Source organism: Anser brachyrhynchus (genome assembly GCF_964034855.1).
Source record: "Anser brachyrhynchus genome assembly, chromosome: 4".
Taxonomy (NCBI): domain Eukaryota; kingdom Metazoa; phylum Chordata; class Aves; order Anseriformes; family Anatidae; genus Anser; species Anser brachyrhynchus.
The window spans coordinates 68,062,807-68,075,777 of record NC_137698.1 but is presented as its reverse complement, the minus strand read 5'-3'; the positions used below and the strand labels follow the sequence as shown (position 1 = coordinate 68,075,777).

General features: G+C 36.2%; 1 protein-coding gene across 7 annotated transcripts in view; it reads right to left on the bottom strand.

Annotated features, from left to right (window-relative positions):
* Nucleotides 1-10,025: 10,025 nt before the first annotated feature.
* The window catches only part of SH3TC1 (SH3 domain and tetratricopeptide repeats 1), a 36,683-nt gene continuing 33,737 nt past the window's right edge, over nucleotides 10,026-12,971 (bottom strand). For all 7 annotated transcript variants that reach the window (XM_080591998.1, XM_080591999.1, XM_080592000.1 and 4 more), the window contains 3 exons: nucleotides 12,543-12,693; nucleotides 11,445-11,641; nucleotides 10,026-11,224 (listed from right to left, as the gene is read on the bottom strand). In XM_080591998.1, coding sequence (XP_080448124.1) covers nucleotides 10,994-11,224; nucleotides 11,445-11,641; nucleotides 12,543-12,693 — 579 coding nt within the window. In that variant the 3' untranslated portion in view covers nucleotides 10,026-10,993. The remainder of the gene's footprint in view (nucleotides 11,225-11,444; nucleotides 11,642-12,542; nucleotides 12,694-12,971) is intronic.

The window sequence follows — 12,971 nt, the reverse complement described above, 5'->3', positions numbered from 1 at the left end:
TCTTCAAATCATTTAAACAGGCCCCAAAATTTTGCTGTGCAGGGACCTGTTTGAAATCCCTTTCATTTATAAAGTGTGACGTCCCAATAATTAATTTTCATTTTTTTAGTAAATCACATGTTCAGGTCATGGAAGTTTTGAGACAACATCCCATATTCTTTTACAGGAGAATGTATGATGTGAAACTGTTATACATAGTCTGGCATTTATGATTTCACCTTCATCCGCTGTCCCATTAGATAACGTAGTTGTCCCAGAAAGCTCTTTGACATGTGAGTTCTAAGACCATTTACCATCATCTTGGTATCAATACTGCCAGTTGCAGTCTCACACCGGTGGTGTATAACATGTTGTGTTTTTATAAAAATCACTTGTGAAGTCTTTGGGGTTCAGAGGAAAGGTGGATACCTAGATTAGTGCTACAGATTTCACAAAGTATAAGGACAACAGTAATCTAGGAACTGCAAAGTTATCAAATCCAAACTGTAGAGACTTTGCGTTTTTGTACTGGCATCCTTATAATAATAAAAAAGTCTGCCCAAGAGCAGCCTCTTGGGAGTGAATCAAATTTGTATGTTCTTTGGAAAAGGGTGTGTGAAATAAATCTGTAACAAGGACTTTTATTTTAATAAGTTCAATTATAAGTATATACACTTATTTCTAAGTGATGATATAAGCCTCCGTAATAGTGAAATGGTTTATTTGCACAGTGAGTTCTTCCAGGGAGTTTTATTAGTTTGTTTTTATTCATGAAAGATGAAGTTAGGGAATGAACTTGATTTTAATGTACGGTAATGTATGGACTAAATGAAAAATGATACTTGACTCCACCTAGCAAAAAAGAACCACCTCCCCTTAAAGGATTGAGCATTCAAAAGGAAGAAAAATAGCTTCAGGATATTTTCAGATGTTTTCTAAAATTGGATGAACTTAATCCACTTTGTTTCCCACCATTTATTCAAAAGTATTGCCTCAGGACATAGATGATTTTCAACATTGATATACTACCACACCCTGTAGTATGAGGTACAGCAACTGAGCATGCTAGTAAAAATTCAGACATTGGCCAAGATTGCTTCCATATCTGAGATGCTTACACATGGCTGACTGAATCTGTAGATCTTAGGAACTCAAGGGTCATAACTCTGATACTTTATTCCATGAGGTGTAATAGCTATCTTGTTTTCCATATATCTTCTATAGTGATCCAGTCCTCTTTCTCCTTTATGAGAATAAGTTTTGCAGTCATAGAATGGTTTGGGTTGGAGGGGACCTTGAAGATCATCTAATTTCAACCCCATTGCCATGGGCAGGGACACCTTCCACTAGACCATGTTGCTCAAAGCCCCATCCAACCTGGATGTCACTTCAAGAAAAATAAAAATAGTGTTAAAAATCTTAAAATGAGTTGTATGTTTGCAAAAAATTACAAACACAAAGAATTTCTGAGTTGGAATATGAGAATAGAAGTATCTAAGACCTTGAAAATAATCAGGTTATCCCAAATCCTGGTTCTGCCATCTTCTACCTTGTTATGTCTTTTTTTGTACACTTAGTTTTCACCAAGGACTTCATTGAGGAATGTAGCTAATGAATGTTTGAATCTTAGTGGCCTGCATTTTCTTCAGTTAACAATTTAAGCCTCTTCACTTAAACTACTTGACTGCCAGTGCAGATAGTGGTTTTAATGGCTTTGTTCTTTACTTGCTCTGGCCTAAATAATCGATACCATGAGAAAAAAATTATAATGTTTTTGAAGAAGTGATGAAGATATTAGAGATATGTTGCTCTCTTGTGCTTGTCTAGTTCACAAATTTAAACTTTTTAAGTCTGAAAGGAACCATTTGAATAACTTATTCTAGACATTTGTTTGATTTTCATTGTTGAGCAGGAATAAAGCCAATAGAAGCAATGCAGTGAAACTGTATTAGACAAAAATGAAAAAAGTGAGAATCTTCAAGTGTCCTGAGACTGTTTTTCTTATGTTTGAATTCTCCAAAGTAATTTGACCACAATGGAAAAACACTGCTGATTATCCCACACACATTGTTACTTTAATAAAACACCAGACTAGACACATATTCTGTTAGATGCTCATAAGACTATTTTAAACTAGCTGAGTGACACTGAGAATACATGTGCTTGCTTAATCTGAAACTTTATATTAAACTGTTTCAGCTTTAAGTTAAAATTTCTAAAATTACAAAAGCATAAACAAAAATAGCACCCTCGATAGCACTTTTGAGAAATGAAAAACATTCAGTTTCCCTTATAAATTAATTCAGGGGAACTGAAGAGTTAATTTTGCAATTTCCTGTCTTACTGATATTCAAAATCAAATGCAGGATAATTTTATCCCCTTATTGATAGTCTATCAGTTAGTCATTGACAAACTGTATGCAAAGTTTCTGTGTAATATAACAAAAGAAGTAGTGAAAAATCCAAGCTGAATTTTTTTAATTGCACTACAGTCAAATCAGCCAAGCATCAGCTTAACTAAAATGTAATCAGAGCAGACACTATTGTGACTTACAAAATCTGGAATGGAAGAAGACTACAAAAATACAAATAAGCCAATAAACGATTACACTTTTTTTTTTTCCCCAGCAGATAGAAAGAAAAAATTGTGTAAGATCTTGAATAAAATGGAAAGAGAGAATTGTTTTAGAGCACGCACTTGTAACCTTCTTCCAGAATCAGACCTCCCTAATGGGTCTTACAAACCAAATCTTGCAAAATGTGGCCTACTCTGTAGCCCTCTTCCCAGTAGAGCCTCTCACACTTTGTACAACAGTAAAGGGGAGGGAGAGGTCATGGAGAGGACAACCAAGGAGGAGGATTTGCAGGAATATGCCAAAACTTTGGCATCCTGTGGAGCCGTGTTCCACGTGGCTTAGTGCAGACACAATGCTGAGGAAGTCTCTCCAGTGTGTCCATGCCCACACATCCCGCTCCTCTAGACTCTCACACGGGAAAAGAACCACACAACAGAGCTGCTCAGCAGCTATCGGATGGGAGGAAGATCGAGTGTCTCAGCCCACATACACTCGCTGGTTGTAGGAGTCCCTTTGACTTGGACCTTTATGCAGGACCTCAGCATTTCATTCTAATCTCCTGTGGCAAGGGAATGTCATGTTAGACACGGACCTTTAGCCAAATCTCAAATTGTTAATTTAACCCAGAACTGGAGTTTTATTTTAATGGAGCTTAGCTGATTTATGTGAACTGAGAAAGTGGCCTATTGTCCAAATCAAAATTCCACGTCAGCAACTGAGTAAAATAAAACCTTAAATAGTGCACGCGGAGGTCCAAAGGCAGCAATCTAAATATTTCTAAATGCTTAATCTAAGTTTATGTTAGATTTTGCTTGTTATAAAACATATCCAGAGTATTTTTATACAAGGCCAAGAGATAGTTTATCAAAATTTACTAAAAAAAAAAAGAAAAAAAGAAGATAATTCAGAAAAGATGAACAAATGCATTTGGGTAATCCAGGTACAGGTTTAAAAGGGAAGTTCAGAAGAGCTAGAAGACATGGAGCTTGCAAAACTGAAGATGTTTGCCTGTTACAAAGACAAAGACCACGGAGAAACATATTCAGGACACTGCTTTAAGTTTTACCTCTTGCTATTTAAAAAGGATGTATTTTGGTCTGTCTAACAAAAGACATCAAGGAATTCTGAAGGTTTTAATATATCATTGTTGTAATTGTGGGAGACTGGATGTGATGCATCTTCAAAAGTATCTCCCTTCCCATTCAGTCTTGGTATCTGCTACTTCAAAACTAACATAACTTAGAGTATAAGGGGAATGCTAGGCAATAATCCTTTACTAACATAAATAAAGATTGATATGGGATACCTGCAGTCTAAATGCAATTATTAAACATTGTTAAGTACTCAGAAAATCCACTAACTAATGTTGTTTATGCATGTTTACTGTTGTTTATGCAGTGTTTACTGCTATGATACAGCCTTTGGCAGCATGGTCAAACATTTTCCTCCCAAATTCTTTCTCATTTTGGCCAGAGGGTAAGCTTAGCTCATACTTCCAAAAACTAGTCTCTTATTATCTGTTGCAAGGCTCCTAGCTTTATTTCCTTTACCCTTGTAACAGCTTGAAGCATCATACACATGGCAAATCCTACTCAATTGTCCAAGATACAAGTAGCTCAAGCTCTCTCAGTAAGCATTAAATTTTGGTAGCACATGTCAAAACATCTTTACTACACAAGTTGTAATTTTTTAAAAGCTTATGATAGGAATACTTTTAGATGGGAGAAAGTCCGTTCCTAAATCAACCCCACTTTGCTGCTAAATCCCTGCTCCTGGTCAGTCAAGCTTTGTAGAAAACAGGTAACCAGACTTCACTCAGTTTAAAATAAACATTGACCAATTAGTGTACTTTTTTCCAGACTCATTCTTAGAAATAGGAATGGTTTGTTTCCAGTATTAACTGGTATGTGGCAGACACCCAGGATTCAGCAAGGGTGATGAAAACTCTGGCAGACCTAAAAACAAGTAAAGATGGTGGCTAAAAAAGGAAAGCAATAGAGCAAATATAATTGGCAAAAGGTGCAACATGGACAACTTTTCTCTGCTTTAATAAGAAATTGTGATTCAGTGACCCAGAAAATCCCAGACACAAATTTATACACATTGATCAACTGGCAGACAAAGAAAGGAAACTGATAATCTAACAAGGTGATTCTACCCAAAAATTCCACATATCTGAGAAAGAAGAAAAAACGTGTTGGAAACAAAGAGTGTCAAAATCTGTTAATAAAATACAGAATTTCAGACGAAGATACTTATTGACATGCAGCTCAGTTTTCCTGAAGCTTCTTGTAATCACAAGTCTTTTGAGATTCTAGCAATCATATAGTTATCAATAAGTAAAATAAAGTGAGAAACTTAGAGTGATTGCTCTCTGAGATAACAAAATAATATTCAAGTATTCTAATTATCATTACTTTGTGGTGAATAACATTTACTCAGCTATATGTTTGCATGTGAGACTATTGTTATCTATGGTATGCAGGAAAGACAGGAACAACATTTTTTATATAATGTGTAATTGACAGACCTACAGCAGAGCATAAAAGGGAATCATTTTTGAGTTACTTAGTAAGCAATTTACAATTGTTTTTTTCTTGAGTTCAATTCATCAGCATGAGAGAGCACAAATTTTAACCAAGTAAATATTGACCAATATGAGACAAAGGTTTAAGATTTAAAGAAAATTGCAGCATAGCATTTTTAGTCTACCAGGCAAATAAATGCAAGTATGTCAAGAGTTATGAATGCAAGAAGTAATGTTTTCTCACGTGCAATAGGTAGAGGGGATGTATTTGTTTTACTATCCTGATTCTTTACAGTCTAGTTGTTTCTACAAAGTTAATACTAATAGCAACTTTGAAAACAGGAAAACAAAATTATAGAACCACATATTTCAATGATGCTTCATACTTCTATTATGTGTTGAGGATCAAATTGCCTCAAAAAATCATATGTCATTCATGGCTGAAGATACTCTTTAAAAAGAAAGTAAACTAAAAATAATTAGAATTTACTTCAGAATTTCAAGCAAATATGGATAATTCCCTGCATTGGCACTGAAAAATAGCAGTGTAGCTCTATAGAAAGTTTTTGCATGTTATTAAATGGATAGGAATTGCTGAAAAGAAATTATGGGAAAGTGAAGAAATTAATTTAGGAGTTCAGTACGTCACCAGATCTATGCCACCAGTTGCCATAAAAACACATCTCTACGCCTCCATGAGTATTCATGTCTGAAGGCCAAAATGTACAACAACTACTCCAGGAAAAGGTGATGGCATTTTGGGTCCATTTTGGGTCAAGGTCACTTCTTGGGTGTTTCTTTCTATGTCCTAATACCCATATGTTGTTGCTTTTTGATATTACACAAAGTGAGCAGTTATACTGTGTTAGAAAAACCCTCTTCATGGAGAGAAAGAAACAGGTGTGTTGTGTCTCACACACATGGCCTATACTAGTTAAGGCAGGGACACAGAAATGTATCTACACTTCAAGCAGAAAATAAGCAGGTGGATGATGGTCAGTAATAATTCTTGGTAAAGTTCTTTCCTGCTTTGCGAATGGATTGGCTTCTGTGAAGTTTTTCTTTTCCCACAGTTTATATCTTAACTCATAAAAAAAAAAATGTTATATGATGTTTAACAAACAGCCAGTGGTGTTAGATATAGCTCAGAAAACATTCAGAAGGGAGCCATGTTATTTTTAAAGAAGCAGAAATGCTCCATTAATCATACTCTTCACAACTTCCAAAAAAGTTAAATTCCTTGCAATGGTGAAATTCCCTTCTGTTGACTTGGCAAAGAAGGAATACTTTGAGAGCAGATTTTGTACATCTGCCACATCAGGAAAAACACCTGCTGAAAATTTTCAAGAGTTTCCCAGCACATAACTCTTTAAAATAATTGTGTCTAAATGCCACATAAGTTTTATGATAATATAAGTCAGAGTAATCTTGTTTAGTTTGCTTTTTTTATGCAAAGATTCAATCCATTTAGTACGTCAGTGCACTGCAAGGGAAACTTAACCTGCCCACTTAGTGATCAAAGTGCTGGCTGGAGAAAAATCTGCTGAGAAATTCATTATTATCACTCTTCCCTTCACCATCTGAAATAACAAAAATAAAGCAGAACAGCATTAAAAGTGAAATATTTAGGGCAACATCTCCTTTGCACATCAGCAGACATTAACACAAGGAGGGCAATTTGTATGTACAAAACTGCTACCAAATCTGCTAACAGGTTTAGTATATTTTCCCCCCAAGAAAGTGGTTTGCCTGATCTCCACTTGTTAACTATTTTGAATATCACTGCCTAGAGTACTATAGCACCAGGCTCATACAAAGGAATTCCGATGGCATTTATCTTAACAAAACAGGTAGCTGTCAGAAGTTGACCATTTTAAAGTAACACCATCAGTTTGCAGTGCGTGCCTGCCTCTGGCATCATTTTCTAAGTTTCTCTTCTATCGCAGTATTCTATATTTGCACCCCAGTTTTCTGAGTACCAAATAAAGACGTGCAATACCTCAGAGCTGCTGACTTTATCTAGGTTGGCTGCAGACAAGTCAGTTACAACAGCTTTCAATATTTCAAAGTAGTTTAAAATTATCTGCAACTCTTACTCCTTGCCTTACTCCTTGCATGTGCTCTGTTGCTTTCCTGGAGTATGTTTCCTTTGTGGAAGAGCACACAGACACTTATCTGGGGAAGATCAATGTTTCCCTTGCTCTGGTAAAGGGGCTTTACCAGAAGAGTCCCTAGAAAGGACCTCAGACATCATTTTTGAAGGGCTTGGTTTGGTTTTACAAGGTGTTAGCTTTTGCTTGGAAAGGAAGAGTAAAGGAGGAACCGTGTGCTACATTTTCAGGTTTCTGAATTCTTTCCTTAGCCTCCAGGACTGGAAACCACTTATTTAAAGCTAGAGAGTGCCACCAAGTGGCTACAGGTTTTTTAGGCTAGCGGTGACTTAGATTCTGGTCCTGGAAAAACTGAAGCGTTAATATTGAATGGCTTAGGTCCTGCTAAAACCAGCATGAAGCAGGTGTAACTTCTCTGAAAAGGCCAAAATTGCAACAAAACAAAACCAAACAAAAAATGGTACTCTTACTCTAATAAAATTAATTAAATAATGGACACCCAACATCCAGAAATCCTGTGTGCCAGTTTCTAATCCAGAGAGTGTATGTTATGCAGAGGTGTTAAATGCAAGTCCTTCATAACATAGGTGGTGGAGCTCAACCTTCCTTTACTCCCAGGTGAATTCCTGAGAGGACAAGGTCGAGCTCCCTATTCACAGGCACCCAGAGGGCATGCAGAATTTGGCACATCTTTTTATCTAACCAGAAGAAATGGAGAGAAGGACCAGACCAAAGCCTGCATGTCTGTGTCTGTGTGTCAGGGAGACCCCTTTCTAGTAATTATGTATTCTGTACAATGATCATAGTATTACATCCTCCCTAGTCCCATTTTCAAAATGAAGGGATGACACTTGATATCCATAGCTGGATGAGGAACCACCACAGGTGTGTGCCTATATTTGACAGGGTTCTAGGTATGTAGCTGCTCACAGGCACCAGTTCATAGTTTCCTGGAAATAGAAGCTTGTTATTTTTTCAATTCAAGTAGAAATACCTGGTGTGCCAGTAGCCTGCAGAGCTTTTAACGGCCCAGAAGGGCTTTTTGGCTCATTAAAAGAATATCAAACTTTTTCTACTGTCTGGCTATATAACTAGCATTGAGTGTAAGCCCACTGAATCTGCATCTGCTTTCTGTGTCTTTTTCTTCATTTAGTAACCAAACATCCTCTTCCTCATTGGCTTTTCTAACAAACATCCTCTGCAGAGGTATGTTTTTTCTTTATCCCCATCTAGTAGGCATCCAGATTCCATGCTGTTCAGCCTTTTTGCTTCATTAAGCTTGAAGAATGTTTGATCATTTACATAACAGCTGTGGCAAAACAGAGTGGAAGTCTGATTATTTGAGACATTATATAGACATGCACCAGAGAGCGTGCCAGGAAAGATTCATCTCACCCACCTGTAGAATTCTGCCTTGTAGCCTGCTGACCATTCTCTGATGCTAAGGGGAGCACAGCCATCTGACAGGTGTCTTCCTGAAGGGAAGATGAATCTTACCATTCCTGATCAAAGGGAACACAACTAAATAGTAAAATCCTTTAGCCCAGATTCAGTTCCTCCCAGAATTTGTAAATTCCAACTTTGCCATTCAAGTGCATTGCATTTGCTCCCACAGAATCATAAAATGATGTTGTACTTTCTGGAGAAAAGGCATACTTAGAAGTCCAACAACTTTTGAATACCTAAATGCCATTTAGACATCTAATAGAAATGCAGCTCTTTGAAGTTCCGTGCCTATGAATCACTTTAACCACATGGAGTAGAAAAACAGAATTTCTCAGAGCAAGGGGAGAGAATTCAGGTGCTATCTTTTCAAAAGTTAGCTACATTTTTCATGCTGTTCAACTGTCTTGAATGCAGGGCCCAAGAAATGGTTGTTTTAGACACTGCACAAGCACAATTTAACATTAAAGGGTGAGTTAGTAATGAAGGACTGGATTGCTATGAAAGCAAAAATCCTGTGGAATCAGGGCAACAAAAACTTTATCTAGTCTGAAAACCCAATGGAGAGTAGACTGCCAAGCACTGAAAAATCAAGCTATTTTACAGAGAGCAATTTTCCCAGCTCTACGGAGAGATACAAGATTTACTGGAAATACAAGATTTCTGTTGAGTTTTCAGGCCAAGGCAAGGAAGAAGACATTTCCAATGCTTATTGAGACAGTATGACACCAGAGTGAATGTGTTTATGCCTTTAGTGTAAGTTCCCAAGCTACCTGAACATTAAAACTTCCAGCTTTAATGCTTAGTTCAAGTCTGATTGCAAGTGTTCAGAAAAATTGAGTGGAATTGCTTTCAGCAGTACACACTCCTACAATCAGGGGTCTGATTCATTGTCCAACATAATGCTTTTTCTTTTTTAAAAGCAAAGTGCTAAGCTATATTTGGTGAGTGACATATTTACAAGCATACTCTATTCCTTTAGTGGAGGAAGTCAACAAACAAATGAAGAATTCACAAGGTCAGGAAGATGGCAAAAATCAAATACCCAATTGCATATGTGTAAAGTTTCAGAGTCTGCTGCGAATGATAGTTTTAGGAAAGAAAATAGATTCTTGGGCAAAGAACCAAGACGATGAGAATACATAACTACACAGACCAGAAAATAAGTTGTTTCTTGCACCTCTCACTTCCCCCAGGTTTGACAATAAAAAACAAAATACAATACGTAGCCGACCCTCCCCCCTGCTTACTGAGTCTGTGTGCGTATCTTCCGTTGAAGCTTCCATTCTTTCTAAAAGTCCCTTAAAAATATGGCAAAATATAGCAAAAATATAGCAAACTGTTTTTATATGAAATTGTTACAGAGAATGAAGAGGCATGATTTCAAAATTTCTCTGAATGTTTTAATTGAAACTAACAGACTTTTTCATAGATATACACATTCAGTATATACAATCTACAATGTTATTTCTAATAAAGCTTTAATATGAAAATGTTTTGAGGCACAAAGATTTAGAACTACCAAAATTAACAATCTAGTGTTTTTGCAACTAACATGAAAGAATACATTTTTCTGAATATAATGTAATTATATGTAAAATTGTAGGAAATGCTGTGTTAAGTCATTGCAGACAATACTGACAATTCTGAAGAAGGTCAATTAAAAATGTCTTGAGAAAGAGAGCCTTCACATGACAAATGAAATCCACGGAACAACATGCATATTACTGGAGACTTCATTTCTGAGCACCGGTTAGTTTTTACAATATACAACATCAGGATTTCAAAGATAATTAGAGGCTCTGAGTTCTGCAGTAGGTTAGTTTGTTGGGAAATGAGGGGTGATTGATTGCTAGGGAACTGGATCAAACTAATTCTCAAATACTGCATCTAACATGGTTGTGCAAATACTTCTTTGGCATCAATTAAGTTAAATAGAGGTAGGTCAAACAAGAACTAGGTCATACAAAGAAAGCCAGTTTGTGCGGAGTGCTATTTCTCTACAATGCTTTATTAAATACTTTTCATCACATATATGCATTGATCATTTTCCAATATGCAACTAGGCAAAAAAAGATAGCAAAGAAAACTTTAATATTAAAAAAGAATAAAGGCTGATGGGTTTTGGTTTTAGTTCATAGGCTGATCCTCAAATAACAAGTGCAGGACTGTATCTTAGAAATGATAAAATGCAGTCCACTGTCATGAAAACAGGTAATTTATCTTGGGATGCTGAACTCCTGCTCACAGCACATGCAGTTTGAGACACTGAACTCATTCTGCATGCTCCTGCCAAACCCATGCAATATTTCTTTAACTATTTCTGTAATTGCTAGATTGCATTGTTTCAAAGTTGTTTATAAACTCTTATAACACTGATCAGGAGCTAGATTTATTCTTCTAACATTCAGCTCTGTTGCAAACGTTCTTGCCTTTTGATAAAAGAAGAGAGACATTTCCCGATCCACAAGGAAGTTGTGGTAGATTATTGCAAGTCTTGTGTAAATCTTCAGTTGAGCTTTTTTATTGCCCAAGTCCATGGCAGCAGCAAGTGCCAAATGATAATAGCCTGCTGCATCAAAGGGATCCTGAAATTAAAAAAAAAAAGGTAGTACCTTCTACAGTACAGCTGTGTAAGAGGACATCCAAGCTCAGTTTGTTAGGTAACAAACCAGAAAAATATAGTTTCAGATCTTCTCCCACCTTATTAGTTACATTCTAAATGCATAACAACAATTTAGTAAAGTGATGTGATGAAACATTACTCAGCATAATGATTTTTCCACAGCATTTTTTAGTATGTCTTACCTTAAGGTCATAGAATATTATGTCTCCTAAGTTCAAGTACACCTTGACATAATACAATGTTTCCTCCTCAAACTCCAGGGGAGAGGAACAGAGGGACAAGGCCTTTAAATAAAAGTGTTCAGCTAGTTCACAGTGACCCAAATGATGATGGATGGCAGCCAGACGATGATAAGCTATTCGTTCATTTAGCTGATTTCCTAATGAGATAATGTACAAATCAGGATAAAATCAAAGAAACAAAAGTGAAATTTTCTCAAACCAGGATATATCGGTATTTTTTTTTTTTAGTTTATTTCTATATAGTATTTTGTTGATCAAAACTATTTTTGTTTTGATACATGGCCAAGAGATACATGGCGAAGCCTGCCCTTTTCCTTAAGAAAATTCCCAGAAAATTTCTGATTTTTTTTGCTGTTGGATTTGACTGTCTCTGGGATTTTCTAAAATAACTGCATTCATACCTTTCATGTATCACACACTGTGTGTATTTACAAAGAACAGTTTTTTTTTTTTTGGAAGTTTTCAAAAGGGTAATAGATAATGGGATTACAAACTTCCTTAACCTCCCCAGTGAAAACTTTATATTAGAAATTATATGAAAAAAGATCAGACTGATCAAAATGATCTGTCCGTGCACGTACAGAGGGACAGGAGCATTCTTAATCAGTTGAACAGTTCTCAAAAACAAAGAATATCATTTTGGAATCTAGCCTTATTGTTTTTAATTACTTTTTCCTTGATCTGTTCACCAGCAAGGCTACAAGCAAATCTGAATAGAGTACATGATACTCATAAGCATCTTGGCACAAAAGTATTGATCAGTATTGCAGCTTGGCTATAAGAAAGCACATTAAATTTGGGCTTGGAATCCCACACTTAATTCTGTGCTGTACACTTTCCATATGAATTTAGAGTTTGAAGAGGCAACAGTAACATTATTTTTTCTTGAACAGAGGCAAAAATAGCAAGGAGAGTATTGTTATGAATTCCTGTCAGGAAATCTGACTGAATTTGAAGGACGAAAACATCTTATTTTTAGATTCCTGTCTTAAATTGGAGATATCACTCATATCCAGCTGTAACTGAAATTGGTCTTACCTAAATTTACACTAAGCATAAGAGATGCTTTTGCATATTCCAGACTTTCCTCGTAAACCTTCAGATTCACCAGCAATTCCACCAGTTTATTATATAATCTGAGCTCAGTGTTTTTGTTGCCAATCTCAACAGCAAGTGGAAGAGCCCTGTCCTGAAATGCACAAGAACAAGTTAGGTATTTATGAACCCCAAGTTGTGCGCTGAAAAACTTCTGTTTACATCATGTCAAGCAATTTCTGGTTTTCTTTTGCTCTTTGAATATATCACATCTTAAACAGAGAAGAATTACAACAGGTGAAATCTACTAATAGCATGGCATAAAGTACTCAGTTACAATAGGTTATAATCTTGTTTGCTGAGAGATTCAGGATTTGTAGAAATCTGTGACAAAGGGAGAACATGTAATTATCGATGCTGTAAAAAAAAAAA